This window comes from Rattus norvegicus, chromosome 8 (assembly GCF_036323735.1).
Source record: "Rattus norvegicus strain BN/NHsdMcwi chromosome 8, GRCr8, whole genome shotgun sequence".
NCBI classification, from domain to species: Eukaryota; Metazoa; Chordata; class Mammalia; order Rodentia; family Muridae; genus Rattus; species Rattus norvegicus.
In genome coordinates this window covers 68,200,085-68,215,890 of record NC_086026.1, presented here as the reverse complement: position 1 = coordinate 68,215,890, position 15,806 = coordinate 68,200,085, and the positions used below count along the sequence as shown (strand labels likewise).

Below are 15,806 nucleotides of genomic sequence, written 5' to 3'. Positions count from 1 at the left end.
AGAAAAAGCATCTAAATTAAAGGAGAGTAAGACATAGACTGTAAAATATGTGTGATCTTTGGTTCCTGGATACCAGAAACAAAAACATCTATGTAGGACACTGCTGGCACACTTACTAGATCCAGTTTTAAGAATGCTAAATATTGGACATGTTATTATATATATTTGATACCATTTTTTAATCAAAACTACAGCTTCCAAATGTGAATTTTGTATTTTAGTTTGATTGGAGCCTGCTGTTTTTCTCAGGAAATAGTGAACTATTGAATTCAGTTATTCAGATATTGAGACAAATGTAAACCATTTCAGAATAATCTGTCACAGTGACTTACAGCCATCTCTCAGATAATTCAGAAGCAATATATGGTAGACAAACCTGTACCTATGGAGTTCTCAGTGTGCACTTAGAGCGAGAAAAATTCAGTAGAGAATACAATGTTCATTTTAGTATTCCTTTCTTTGGACTTGACTTTTTTTTTTTTTTTTTTTCCGGAGCTAAGGATCGAACCCAGGGCCTTGTGCTTGCTAGGCAAGCGCTCTACCACTGAGCTAAATCCCCAACCCCTGGACTTGACTTTTTTTCAGATTAAAAAGGAAAAACAAAAGACTAGTTATAGTTAATCTATCCAACTTTATATCCAATTGGTCATGATTTAAGAGAAAAAGGGTTTTACAGCCTTTTAATTTACATGTAAGCCAAATTTTAACTGATCTTAAAGTTGACCTATTGACCACAGCACTATGGAAACTGAGTGGAATGAAGTTCCTTAACATGGGGTTTTCAGGCAGCATTTTGGAGTAAGGTAAATCCCAGATCTTAAGCCTACTAAAAGGAATGCCTTGATCAAGTAAACTAGAGAAGTTTATCTGTAAAAAACATGTACATGAAATGAAAACAGCAGTAAACTCCCGTGAGAGCTATGAGGAGTGAGTTCCTGCTACACAGTAGCTTTTAACAAATCTTAACTTTGAGGGTGGGGATCACACAGACACAAGTTATGTTGAATGTCTCTATGGCTAAGTTACTTTTTAACATGGAATAGGTGAATAGAATAGAATAGGTGGGCCCTACTTCAGATCTCTACAGCTGAACCTCTGACTTGAAGCCATATCATTTTCCCAGCACGTTAGGACTGGGAACAAGGCACATTCAGCTCAGTAGGTCCTTATTTCAGTGTGGAGTCACCAGATGATAGGGAATTGAAAAGTCCTAATGAGAAGATTGGTTATGAAGAGCTAGAGTTAGCAACTAGTGATAGAGAGCAAACCAGTTAGGTCTGCTTGAGTTTTCTTTGCTGTCTGTCATCACATGAAGGGAGAGTATATGAGCCATCAACTTTTAGACCTCCTTTGTTAAGTTCCAGAATATTAAGAACTTTGGTTATATAACTTTGTTTCACTAACAGACCCAAACTCTTCATGCCTGCTGTCTGACACACTGGTGCACTGGGGAGCCAGATAGTTCACTGATTACAGCTTTCCTTGTTGAAATATCTTTCTCCTCTTGAGAACTGTCTTGTAAACCACTTTGGGACAGGAAAACCAAACTCGCTGTGTCCATCTTCTCGTCTTGGTCCATACTGTCATTACCTAATTCTGGTCACTTGCCACATTTATTGCACTCAGTTCCAGAAAATGTGTGGCTCTTCCCATAGTGGGTACTCAGAATATCTCTTAAGTCTAGAAAAGTTCAGACTCTAGGGCAGTGTTCTCAGCCTTCCTTAATGTTTTGACCCTTTAGTACAGTTCCTCGTGCTGTGGTGACCTCCAACAATGAAATTATTTCACTGCTACTTCATAACTAATTTTGCTGCCATTATGAATCGTGATGTAAATATCTGATGTGACCTCTGTGTGTGGGTTGTTCGACCTCCCAAGGAGTTGCGACCCACAGGTTGAGAACTGCTGGCCTAGGGGTTCAGAACTCCTTATATTCCTGAACTAAGTATCTGATTTCCAGAATTTTAACCTGATTTGAGAAAGGGTGGATGCTCATATGAATAAAGGATGGCCACACTTCACCTCCTAGCGCTATTAACGTAAGACACAGTTAGCTGGGTTGAGACCCTCATGATGGGTGATGTGTGGATAGTTGAATTGTTTCCTTTTTTTTTTTCTTAAACCTGTCTAGTGCCCAGTGCTGCTCCTCAGAATCTGTCCTTAGAAGTGAGAAATTCAAAGGTAAGGCTTTACTTCTATTCACTTTACTGGCACCCTGAGCCTCAGAGGGATGTAGAGAGCCAGAAATTCTTTGGTCAAACATCAGAACAGTGAATGTCAGTGTTGTAGTAATTCATTTGCTTTGAGAAATACGAACCTGAAATTAGAATGTAACTGAAAACACCTAAAATCAAACAGGAAAACAAGACAGCTTAGGCATAATAAAGCTGAGATAAGAACTCACTTGTTTACTGTTTCTTTCCTTTCTCTTATGCTAAAACCTTTTTAGCTTTCTATTAAAATTTTTTTCTGTTACATAAATATGACAGTTTAGATCTTAACCATACAGAATCATTCAAAGAAAATAGGTTGCTTATGGTAACATGATGCTAGTATAAACCAAAGACAGATAGGAATAGACATCTGTTCACAGCATCCCTCCTGGTTCAGTTTCATGTATATCAGCCATGTGTGCCTTTCAGATTACCCACACCCCCACATCCCCCCGGGCAGCATAAGTAAAGAAATCTTATCAAAAGGTACTGTGGGAGGCTACATCAGGAAGCTTTCACTTCTGTTTCATTTCAGGGTTTTTGTTTGTTGTTTTGTTTTGTTTTTTTGACAGGGTCTTTGTGTGTGTGTGTGTGTGTGTCTGTGTGTGTGTGTGTGTGTGTGTACTGGCCTAGAACTTACTGTATAGCCTAGGCTAGCCTCAAACTTGTAAACCTACAGTTTCTGTCTTCTAAGATTTGGGATTTCAGACATTCTATCCACCACTCCTGTCCACAGAAATTATTTAATTACAGCTAATTTGCATTCAAGAAAGGAAATAATTCTTATACCTAACAATAATTTATTTCCTAATCTGTATGCCTCTGGCCTTATTTTTTCCTTATAAAACCTCTTCTGGAACTTCTGATGTTTTCATTCCAACAAAATACTTACTTAGAAGATAAGTCTAGATTCAAGCAAGTATGTCCAAGCCGTGTCCATGGGCTGCGTGCACACTAGGATAGATATTCTGCAGCCTAACCCAAGAATTATAGACTTAAAACATGAGGGCTTTTTGGGAGTTTCTCTTGTAACATGGCTCTCAAGCATGAGTTTTTGTAGATGACAACATTATGTCACATGCCTAGTAGAGTACACTGCTTTAAGACATAATAATCTCCCCTAGAGAAGTTTGAGGGTTTTTTTTTTTAAATTTAATTAAGTTTTGTTTGTTTATTGTGCTAGTGTTTTGTTTTGAAACAAAAGTCTCACTATAGCTCTAGCTGGCCCTAAACTCACAGGCTGACCCTAAAGTCATAGATATCTACCTGCCTCTGTCTCCCAAGTGCTAAGAATGATGTGCATCACCACATCCAGTGAGTTAGAATTATTTAAGTTATTATTAATTAATTAAGTTATTATTAAATAATTATTAATTATTAAATAATTATTAATTATTAATTATTATTAAATATTTATTAATTATTAAATAATTATTAATTATTATTAAATAATCATTTAATTTTTTTTACTATTAAGTAAGTAACTTGGTGGGATTCCCAAGTGCTCTTTATGGTCACTCTCCTCTTTCTGCAGTGAATTGGGTTTGATAACGTGTACAATCAGGAGCAACCCTTTGACATGTTCGGTCTTTTCTTTGCACTGCCTTTCCTCAGAGTATAGTGATCCACTGGCAGCCCCCTTCCTCAGCCACACAAAATGGGCAGATTACTGGCTACAAGATTCGGTATCGAAAGGCCTCCCGAAAAAGTGATGTCACTGAGACCGTGGTAACTGGGACACAGCTGTCTCAGCTGATTGAAGGTAAGTAAGCTGCTTTGCATACACAGTCAGCGGCTAAAATGTGGCTCTTCCTTAGACCTAAAATGAGGCTGATCTAAAACTGCTCTAAGCAGTTGTTTTAAAGAAACAAATTAAAAAATGGTTTACAAAAAATTGAAACAGTTTTTGATACAAATTAATGGAAGATACTCTGGTGGATTCCCCCATTGCTGAAGGGTTGAATTGTGTTTGATTTTTTAGTTCCTTTTTATTCTGTCCACATTTTTGGAGTTTAAAATACTTTGTAATCTGAAAATGTAAGATAGACTTCACTCAACCAAATTGCTAACAAAACTTAAAACATGCCAAACTGAAGAATATTTGAATAGCTGCAATATTATAATTACATGTGCTGCTATGCACAGTGTAAAGTCTTAGAAAATTCTATCAGAAATAGCTCTCTTGTATAGTTTTCCTTTTATGTATAACAAAAAATATATCTTATCAGATGGACTCGAATGTGTATCTAATAAAAATATAGATAACTAAGAACTCTCTTTCTTACACAACTGTGAGAACTGGCCAAGCAAGGCCGGACTCCTTTACAGGAGAATCTTGAGAGGCAACAAGTAAATGAGGATAGGGTCTAGGCGTTGCTAACGAATAAGGGCTAAAGCATCGTCCGTTGTGCTCAGAGCACAGCGAAGTACCCGCTGAGTTAAGCTTCATCCAAAACCTCTGTAGAGGGAAGGATAGCTGTTCTCTAGAAGTGTGTCCCCGTTATCCAGGGATGAAAGCTGCGATCTGCATGAACTAACATTGAATATGCAATGTGAACAAAAAAGATTCTTGGAGGTTTGAAGCATTAACTTGAAGCTTTCTAATGGGATATGCAAAATGGATTACTGAGAATCCATGTCAGTCATCGAATTAGACAGTTAATCTGTAGCTGGACAGAATAGTTGTTGTAGCACTTAACACACATTACCGTACCTTTATGTCTGCTTTGTGCCTTAGTTTTACTTCTTAAACTGTCAGTTATTTAGAGGGGAGAGGAATTCAGCCTTTTCATACTCACATCTCTTTTGCCTGATCTTTCATATATTCTTAGCCTTCTAGAGGCCATGGAGTGACAACTGGATAATTGGATTCTTTCAGATCCTTATTGAGCCATGTTTGTGTTTATTTTAAGGTTTAGTTCTTTTATAATTGCAAACACATGCAATATTCTCCTGTACTTTCTGACTAGATGGTCATGGGTAATGGGCCTAGGGAGATGGCTCAGTGACTAAGCACTGACTGTTCTTTTAGAGGACGTGGGTTAGAGTCTCAATTCCCACGTGGAGTCTAAGTCTGGGCTCAGGGAATCCAACATCTTCTCTTGGCCTCTGAGGGCACCAGACACATGCATGGTACACATACATACAAGCAGAGCACCCATACATAGAAGATAATAAAGAAAAGTAAATTTTTAAATGGGGAGGTAAATTGACATGGGTCCACCAATTGTTCCCCTCTCTGTCTTTGCTTTTTATGGGCAAACATTTAGGATGACACACACAGGGCAGAGCCTTCTGTCTCTTCTTACTGTGTGCCAGGATTGGTTACCTTAGCTGCAGCATACCTTGCATCCCAGCCTACTTACTTATGTTTTCAATATCTCAGTCTATATTGGGGTTTCTGTACTGTACTGCTGTCCAGAGATCCCAGTTTTTTGGACATAGTTAGGATGATATTCATAACCTTAATGGTCATTATCTTGTATTTTAGTGCTCTAAAAATGTACATGTGAATGGATGCATAACTGGTCATATTAACTGTTGTCCTGCTTTGTAGGTAGACTTTTATCTGTGAATCTTTGTTGCTTTTACATTGGTAAATCATATACTTTATTAAAGCTGGTAGTAAATAAAGAGTTATATAAGAGAAAAGTTTGGGATTTCTTCTTTTACTATAAATACACTTGTTCAACTCGTTACTGAAAAATAGATTTCTAGGCCATATTTGATGTTGAAATTATTTCAGCTGTGGTAAGAGCGGGTCTCAAAGAACAAAGGTAACCTGATAGGAGTTACATCTTTACATTCTTTTCTGGGTTTTGGTGTCTTCTGAAACCAACTGATTTTGATCCTTTGTAACTACTCTTTCATTATCTATGACTTCTTTTTTGGCTGACAGGATTGCATTAAATAATCCAAGAGGTGCCTTCATGCTCTTAAACAAAAAAGCTCTTAACTTCCTGGGAGGGGTTAGTCTTTGCTGTTTTACCCTGAGTGGTGTAGGCACTGAGAATTACCCCGTGTTGTATTTGCATGTTTTATGAACTTACACGTTATTAAGCTCTGGACTGAGTTGGTTAGGTGAGATGTTTCCTTTTACAGGAATTACTAACTTTTTGTTTTCCAGAGCTCTCGTTTCAGCTTTTCTCTTTTGTCTGATCCTCAGGTCTTGATCGGGGGACAGAATATAACTTCCGAGTAGCTGCTCTCACAGTCAATGGTACAGGTCCCGCAACTGATTGGCTGTCTGCTGAGACCTTTGAAAGTGACCTAGATGGTAAGTAAGATTCAGCAGTGAGCAGGAATGGCTCATAATAGATAGATACTAACTATCACCGGGAGTCAAATTGGAAAGCTATTGAATTTAGCTTGTCTGTGAGTATTGGAATGTTGTGCTGCTATTGTTGCTGTGAAACAATAGAGCTCCTAAAGGTATAATCATTCTCCAGCATGTAAAGAGGTTCCAAAGGAAACAGGCTCAGAACAATAAAAATGTATAGGGATTTGAGTTGAGTTTTCTTACTGAGGCGAATAAGTAAATAGATAATCTAAAATGTCAGGCTGAGCCACATCACTGTGTACCCATATTTCCTTTGCAGCTACCTCTTTCCTGAGTCATGGAGACCGTGTGCTTTTCCTCCCGTTTGTTCAATAAGTAGTACCAGGTGGTTATGTATAGTTAGTTCCTTTCACAGTGATGGTGCCAGATTTGGGGAGACCAAAGACCTATATCCCTATTCTGAGGTTCAACTAAAGTAGCAGTTTATGTCTTGAGTAACATACATGAAAGATGTATTAAACTGCTACCTTTTAAAATCTGTTAGTCATCTAACAACTGGCTTTGGTGCCAGTTTTTCTGGATGGTTAATTATCTAGGGAAATAAATAATTGGTACCATTGTTATAATATGATATTTGATTAACCTGTTCCAAACAGGTTTCTAGTTTGTTGATGTATCTTTCTCATTAAACCAATAGAGTTTAGGGAATGGAATGAGCAACTAGGTTTTATTTTCTTAGGAAAAAAAAAACAATCATAGACCATATTCCACTGTAGCTATAAATTCTCTTTGAGTTCTTGGCCCAAAAGGGAGTTGTGGGGATTTTGTTAAAGCCCAAATATTTTGACAGGAACTAAACAACATTCACCAAGGATAAGGAAACATTCTACAGGAAATACATCTCATATTTCATTTTTCTGCTTTCCTTCTCAGAATCTCGTGTTCCTGAAGTGCCTAGCTCTCTTCATGTCCGTCCACTTGTCACTAGCATTGTAGTGAGCTGGACTCCTCCAGAGAACCAGAACATTGTGGTTCGAGGGTACGCCATTGGTTACGGCATTGGCAGCCCTCATGCCCAGACCATCAAAGTGGACTACAAACAGCGCTATTACACCATCGAAAACTTGGGTATGCTTGCTAGGTAGAAAGGATAATCATGCATGTGATTTCTTTGATTTTTAAATTTTATTATACTATAATTTTATTTTTGCAGAAAAATTGTAACACTTGTGGAAAGAATTTTGCTATATTCTTCTTAGAGTCTTCATCCAGATTATGCAGGATTAATTTTTTTCACATTTCTTTTATTCTTTTCTATTTTCCTTTGTGTATATTTCCCCCTGAGACATACAAAAGTCATTTGCAGACATGATAACTCTCACTAATCACTAGCTTGACCATGAAATTCTACTAAAATTGTTCCAAATAGCTTGCTTACTGAACTAAAGACGTTAAAATTTGCATATTTGACACTTTTCTTACCATTGTTCCTTATGACAAAAGAAAAAATGCTATTTTCTGGTTGAGAATCAGTGTTGAGTGTAATTATCATGTCTCGTTAGCTTTTGATTCAGAACCAGTTCTGTGGTTGGTTGATTTTTTTTCCCCCCTGATCTTAATAAATGACATTTGAAAATACATACGCAGGCCATTTATGTTCCTCAAAGTAGGTGTGTCCAGCACTTCCACAGTACATCTGGGTTTACATACTTTGTGGGGGAATGACATAGTGTTGGGTTTTTGTCAGTGCCTCATATTAGACACACAGAATGGTATCCAGTGCTTATTATCACTTTCCTTTGTATTAACATGTATTTCATTAATAAGATACCTTGATTTTTACAAATACTTGGTTTCCCATCAAACTTATGTACAGTTTTAGGATATATATATATATATATATATATATATATATATATATATAGTAGGTTGTTACTGGTCAAACTTTAGGAAGATTCCTTTCAGCTCTTTTATTATACAAATTGAAAACCTGATTCTAAACTTTATTTTTAAAAGCAAATAACAAAATAGCTATTTTTGAAAAAGAAAAAAATTGGAAAATGCATAATACTTGACTTGATGATAACTTACTAAGTTAAAACGATGGAGACTCGGTGATACTGGTGCAAAGGTTCAGGTTGTACATTAACGGGATAATCAGTACTTGATATTAATGTTCTCAGTTGAATTTTTAACAAAGGTAATGAAGTGATTCAGTACAGAAAGGGTACCTTTGTAACTAAGGGCATGGGACTAATTGAATGTCTGTATGGAAGAGGAAAAAAGAACACCCAAAAAACAGACTACCACAAACAACCAGAAACCATATAATTGACAAAGTAGAGTCATTGCAAAGGCTCAGTGGGTAAAATACCTGCTGACAAACTGAGTTTAATCCCCAGGACCCACAGGCAAGAGAGAACTAACTTATGTGAGTTGTCCTCTGAACAGAGAGAGAAAGAGGGAGAGGGGACGGGGGAGAGAGAATGAATATGTCTATGTGTCTGCGTGTCTGCTCATCACCTATGTGCAGTGTCCATTGATCAGAAAAAGGGCATCGGATCCCCTGAAACGGAACTTAGAGACAGTTGTAAACTGCCATGTGGCTGTTGAGAATCTAACCTGAATCCTCTAGAAGAGTAGCCAGTGTTCTTAACTTCCAATCCATCTTTTTACCTAGTCCTTAATCAAAAGCTTAAACTTATGCTATTGATGAGACATCGATAGAAATAAAACGGCATGTTGATGTCTATATGTTAGAGAGGGCAGGAACAAGATAAGGCAAGGGGCAGTGAAAAAGTAAGGTAGGGACAGAGTTTTCATAGGATGGGAGAGAGGAAAAGAAGGAAGAACAAGAAGGATGACCCAAATCTGTGTGTCCTTAAATGGCCACAGATACTTATGAATATTTCTTAAGAGATGGATTTTTATAGGACAATTTGTCTTATCTAGGTGGGCAGTTTATATCATTATCAGTTGGTCATGAGTTTATTGTGTGGACGTTTTGTGGATTAAGAATTTAAGGTATAAATCTGATTGCTAAATTACAAGCTTATTGAGTTTTGATTTTAACGGGTTCCTGGGAGTTGTGACTATAACCACAGGGGGCAGATGCTGGGGATGTGAGCAGAGTCCACAGCAAGAGAACCATAAGATAGGCGGACTCTGTAGGGAAATGTCGTGGAGGTGACCTTCTGCCTTGGGAACTAGATGATAGAGTTGCAAGAGGGCTGCCCCGCTCGATAGTAGCCAGTGGTGGCAGTGTGGGGTGGAAATGGGGAGCTTATTGGGTGAGACACTTTGCTGACTGAGATGAAAATACCCCACAGATGCCATGTGGCCCACCAGTGCCAATACTAGCATGGTTGGTAGATTCTTTTATATATTTACCACAACAAAGGCAAGTCACAGAAACGAAGAAAATATCAGCTATCCAAATGTCTCACAGTTTGATGCTAGAATATGTAAAAATTCCTACAACTTTTAGTAAAAAGGAAACCAGTCAAAAATGAGCAAAAGATTTGGTTAGACACTACACTAAAGAAGACCTATGAGCAGACAATGAAGTTGTGTGGTAGTCTGTGAAGAAAATACTTGGATGGAAAATGAGCATGTTAAAAGATGCTTAGCACTACTAATTGTCAAGAGAATTGCAAGAGACTCCTCAGTGAAACACCACTGTGTGTCCCCTGGAGTTCTCACATTTGCTGTTAAAAATGTTGATAGTACAGCTACTTTGTAAATGGAAGGTTGTTTTGGTTTTTTTTTTATAAAGTTAGCCATACAACAGTCCCACTCAAACACATGCCCACTTAAAAGGTTTGAGAAAATACTTTATTTATGATAGCCTGAAGAGGGAAATATTAGAAATTTCTATCAATTAGTTAATATTAAATTGTATAATATCTTTGTCATAGAAACTACTCAGTAATTAAAATTGATAGATTGGCTGTCGATACACACAGCAGAAGAAATGAGTCTAAGAAATGTGCTGAGCAAAAAGCCAAAGACAAAATAATATTCACTGTTATTGTATGTTTAAGATACTAAAAATATGCAAAACTTAGCCATGCTGACAAATTTATAATCAGTGGTTGCATTATCAGTGCTAGGAGTTGATGTTTAAGAGCATAGCTACTTGGAAATGTCCTAATTTCTCTATTTAGGCATTAATTGCATAGATATGTTAATTTGTCAAAACTTACTATCCCTTTAAATATATTTATTTTATGCTAATTATACCTCATAGTTAATTTTAAAAGCAAAAAGTGAGAAATACCAATTTTTTGATAATGAATTATGGACCAGCAAGATAACTGTCTTAATTAGGGTTCCTATTGCTGTAACAAAACACCATTACCAAAAGCAAGTTGAGGGAGGAAAGGGTTTATTCAGCTTACACTTCCACATTGCTGTTCACCACTGAAGGAAGTCAGGACAGGAACTCAAACAGGGCAGGATCCTGGAAGCAGGAACTGATGCAGAGGCCATGGAGGGTGCTGCTTACTGGCTTGCTTCCCATAGCTTGCTCAGCTGCTTATAGAACTCAGGACCACTAGTCCAGGGTTGGAGCTATCGACAATGGGCTGGGCTCTCCCCATCAATAACTAATTAAGAATATGCCTTACATCCAGATTTTTTTTTCCTTTTCTTTTTTTCAGAGCTGGGGACTGAACCCAGGGCCTTGCGCTTGCTAGGCAAGCGCTCTACCACTGAGCTAAATCCCTAACCCCTTACATCCAGATCTTATGGAGGCATTTTCTCAATTAAGGTTTTTTCCTTTCAGATAACTCTAGTTTGTTTTTTTTAAATGGATTTATTTATTATATATGAGTACACTGTAGCTGTCTTCAGACACACCAGAAGCGGGCATCAGATCTCATTACAGATGGTTGTGAGCCACCGTGTGGTTGCTGGGAATTGAGCCATCTCTCCAGCCCATAACTCTAGTTTTTATGTCAAATTGATGTAAGATTCACCAGCACTGAGCAAGTAAAGGTGCTTGCCACCAAAGCTGACAATCTTAAGTTTGATTTCTAGGAACCACATAGCAGAAAGAGAAAGCCAATTTTGCAAGTTGTTCTCTGACATCATACATGTGCTGTGGCATGTGAATGACTACTCACATATGCACATAAACAGATAAATGTAATTTTTAAAGTTAATATAGTAATAATAATATAATGAATTGATTTGTGTGACAGTAACTGCCTTTCCTAATTGGATTTTCATTATTAATATTTCTCTGAAAGATTTTTCTCTTAATTCATAATCTCCTCTTAGGAATTTTTTATTCAGCATTGCTTTGTAGACATCTTTCCTAAGAACAGCTTTAAGGACCATAACAAATGAGTTCCCAAACCTTTTATGGAAGAAAATAAGCAACAGTTTATAATTGTAGTCAAAAACAAAATATACTTTCTGTTTTCCTTCCAAAGAGAGACAGATCAGCTGAACCCAGGAGCCATCTCCACATGAGTAGTCTTGCAAGCGATTGTCGGATAGCAAAACCAAAGCTTATAGTGGGTAAAATGTCCCTGTGATGACCAGCCTCCTGCTGTTTCCCTTGTGACACTTCTGAAATGAAAGTCCTTTGCATTTCAGTCAGGACTCAGTCCTTGACCTCCTGGAACTTTCAATCTAAGGGAGAGCCAAGGTAAAACACAAGAAACAAAGATGTGAGTTAAAGTGAAGTATGTGCAGAGAAAAAAGGCTGAACAAGGCGCACAGAACAGCCCACCCAGAAATACAACGGGGCTGCAAGGTGTACCCAGAATAGTGTTTGAGGCACAGTGGTGAGAAGGAGCACAGAGCCTGCTCAAGAGAATAAGCAATAGACTACTAGAAAAAACTCAGGTGTTACCCTGAGCATTAAGATTGGCAGGACTATGGAGGGGCTGAGGTTGGGAGACGAGAAGGAGGATGAGGAAAGATTTGAGATGTCCCAGAGCAAGTTCCAAACTATTAGAAAAGAAGTGTTTGTTGAGAAATAGTGAAAACAAAATTTGTTCAGCATGAAGTAAAATATGTTTATTAGCCCGACTTAATATAAGAGTCATGGAATATTAAGTGAAAGAAGCAAGTCAGAGGTGAAGATGTTTATGTAGGATCATCTGTCCATCAAACTTAAACTCTCCTGAGCTTGAAGGACCCTCTAAAGCAGTGATTCTCAGCCTTCCTGATGCAGCCACTCTTTAATACAGTTTCCTCATGTGGTGACCCCCAATCATAAACTTATTTTTGTTGCTACTTCATAACTGTAATTTTGCTACTGTTATGAGTTGTAATATAAATATCTTGTAATATGCAACCCTGTGGCGGTTGAGACCCACTGCCCTAGAGAGACTGTTCTCTTAGTCTCCTTGCGAATCATCAAATCCCAGACATGACTTGTCTAATTAAGAAGTCACTGCTCTGGATTGGGACATTCTCTGGAATGTTGAAGACACTTCACTCTCAGCTTATCTCCTGCTTCTCTACCTTAGCTGTGAGGTCAAGGGTGGAAGCTGCATCTGAAGGCTTCTGGCACACAAGAGCCTTATGTCATACAGTGAGCATCTTAAACTTTAGTAGACCCCAGGAGAGGAAGAAGAGTCCACCTCTACTCTAAAGACTAAACCAACAAGTTGATGGAACCAATTTTTTGTAGCATATGTGCTTCTATCTCCACATCTTTTCATATACCAAAATAAGCCATCCCACTAATAATTTTCTGCAATTAGATAGATACTTCTGTATCTTTTTAATCCTATAGAGAGCATTAAAAAAGTTGTTTTGATTTCTTTCCCTCAGATCCAAGCTCTCATTACGTGATTACCTTGAAAGCATTTAACAATGTTGGTGAAGGCATCCCTCTTTATGAGAGTGCTGTGACCAGACCTCACACAGGTAGGGCATCTGTCTGTCTTGGTCACCTGTACTTTTCCCAACTGCTTTTGTAGAGTATGACTCAGGGGTCTCCCTGATGGGTGTTCATGAACAAAAAAATCATGGCAACTTGGAGTACAGACTTGGAATGAATGAAAGACTGACTTTCTTTTTTTTTTTTTTTTTTTTTTTTTTTTTTTTTTTTTGGTTCTTTTTTTCGGAGCTGGGGACCGAACCCAGGGCCTTGCGCTTCCTAGGTAAGCGCTCTACCGCTGAGCTAAATCCCCAGCCCAAGACTGACTTTCTAAAGGCTACCACATAAGCCATTTTGGATAGATGTATATACTTTTTAATATGTTAGAATCTAGAATACATAAAGAGAATTATTTTTAGTATTCATCATGTAGGAAATATACACATGAAGACTATTACATTAGTGTAACAGTTATTCATAAACAAGGACTGTCAGTTCAGATTTCTTAGTTATATATAAAATTAGTTACTATCTCTATGTAAGAAAACATTTAATACCTGAACTTATAAATAAATGAGTATGTGCATTTAGAAAACCTAGCTAGGAGTTGGAAAACCCAAGGTCTCTCTGTCCTGCATTCCAGATGTGGGTCTCAGTGATTTTTTTTTTCTTTTTCTTTACTCACTCTGGCCTCCGTTTTGCAATAGAGAGTGTGTCTGCTGCATAGAACACAGCGCATACATGCATTATTCATCAGACAAGTACTATGATCTCTAAACTTCGTCAGTACTGTGCCACTTGGATCTGTAATAATCATGGCATCTACCGTTCCTGACAGAGACTTGTTCACTACCTTATTCTGACTCCTAGAGAAAGTACAGCAGACAGTGCAACATGGTGTCAGTTCACCTCTTAAGGAAGAGGAGTCCGGATAAATTCAACTGTGAGCCATTTTTCTCCTGCCTCTACACTTTACATCAGCAAGTCTGAATTGGCTTAGCATGGACATTCGCTTTGAGGGATGACCACATGTCCAGTGACAAGCAGTTGTAATTCATGTCCCAAAAACACAGCCATATCTACTAAACGTCAAACAGACCACGAGCTTTATGTTGCTTGTTCAGAAATTATACTCTGGATTTTAAGAGCAATTTTGGTTTTTTGTGATCCTTTTTCTGACAGCAGGTAACATTTTCAAGGAATTTGAAAAAATTCAAGCATATGTGTGTTAACATGATCACTCAATTATAATTTTTCAGTGTCTTTAGAGTATTGTTGGCAATATGGTTAGGTATTAATTTGCTTAACATTTTCCTATGATTTTTCCTTTAAAGAAAATCACATTAGAAGTATTCTTCTGAATGAATGAGGGCTATCTATTAACTCTGGATTTTCTTTCTTTTTCTCCATTTCTCATCTTTCATTCCATTATACTCCCCTGCATTCCCTTTTATTTTTGTTTATGTTAAAATGCCACTTCCCTTTCTTAATTACTTTTTACCCAGACACTTCTGAAGTTGATTTATTTGTTATTAATGCTCCATACACTCCAGTGCCAGATCCCACTCCCATGATGCCACCAGTGGGAGTTCAGGCTTCCATTCTGAGTCACGACACCATAAGAATTACCTGGGCAGACAACTCCCTGCCCAAACACCAGAAGATTACAGACTCCCGCTACTACACAGTCCGGTGGAAGACCAACATCCCAGCAAACACCAAGTACAAGGTACTGGACATTTGCCTTGAGTGCAAAAAGCTAATCAGTGGAATTTTCTTATTCTAAAGTTCTTGATTTACACTTTTCCAGAATGCAAACGCAACAACGTTAAGCTATTTGGTTACTGGTTTAAAGCCAAACACACTGTATGAGTTCTCTGTGATGGTGACCAAAGGCAGAAGGTCAAGCACGTGGAGTATGACAGCTCATGGTGCTACCTTTGAATTAGGTATGTATGATACAAATCCGTGTTACATGATACTTCTTGTAAAACATGAACGCCTGTGGAATTCACACTGTTGTGACATTCTCAGCCATGGGCCATCTTACCGCCTGCTTCGACAGAGTGCCCGCAGTACACATATTGCTCTCTACAGAGCCCAATGGACAGCCACGTTTCAGCTGTGCTTCCATTACAACTATTGTGGATTTTTGGGTCACTTTGCTAAAACAGTAGTAAATAGCAGAATAGTGTAATGTAAGACAGGCCAGGTTTTAGAAAGTACAAGAGTTCAATCTCAGGTCATCTATCTACCAATTGTTCTCATGAGCATCCCAACTAATCCCTCTGAATCTCAGTTTCTTCTACCTTGTTTGGGGTGATAGTACCCCATTTCTAGTTTAGAAGGTTATTATAAGGTAAAATAAGGAACAGATGGAAAAGCATGTGGGTAGATACAAGATATTATTGCATTAATCCTCCTTACTGGTAAATTGAAATTGAAAACAATGAAATGACCTGCCCTTGAAACA

At 37.9% G+C, this 15,806-nt stretch overlaps 1 protein-coding gene across 14 annotated transcripts in view; it reads left to right on the top strand.

Moving 5' to 3' along the window:
* Positions 1-15,806, top strand: part of Neo1 (neogenin 1) — a 152,448-nt gene that overhangs the window by 106,268 nt on the left and 30,374 nt on the right. For 8 of the 14 annotated variants that reach the window (XM_039082421.2, XM_039082417.2, XM_039082419.2 and 5 more), the window contains 7 exons: positions 2,132-2,181; positions 3,828-3,975; positions 6,379-6,489; positions 7,426-7,620; positions 13,285-13,380; positions 14,839-15,062; positions 15,144-15,282. In XM_039082421.2, the coding sequence (XP_038938349.1) occupies positions 2,132-2,181; positions 3,828-3,975; positions 6,379-6,489; positions 7,426-7,620; positions 13,285-13,380; positions 14,839-15,062; positions 15,144-15,282 (963 nt within the window). The remainder of the gene's footprint in view (positions 1-2,131; positions 2,182-3,827; positions 3,976-6,378; positions 6,490-7,425; positions 7,621-13,284; positions 13,381-14,838; positions 15,063-15,143; positions 15,283-15,806) is intronic. The other 6 variants (XM_063266212.1, XM_063266211.1, XM_063266216.1 and 3 more) reach the window with 1 other exon arrangement.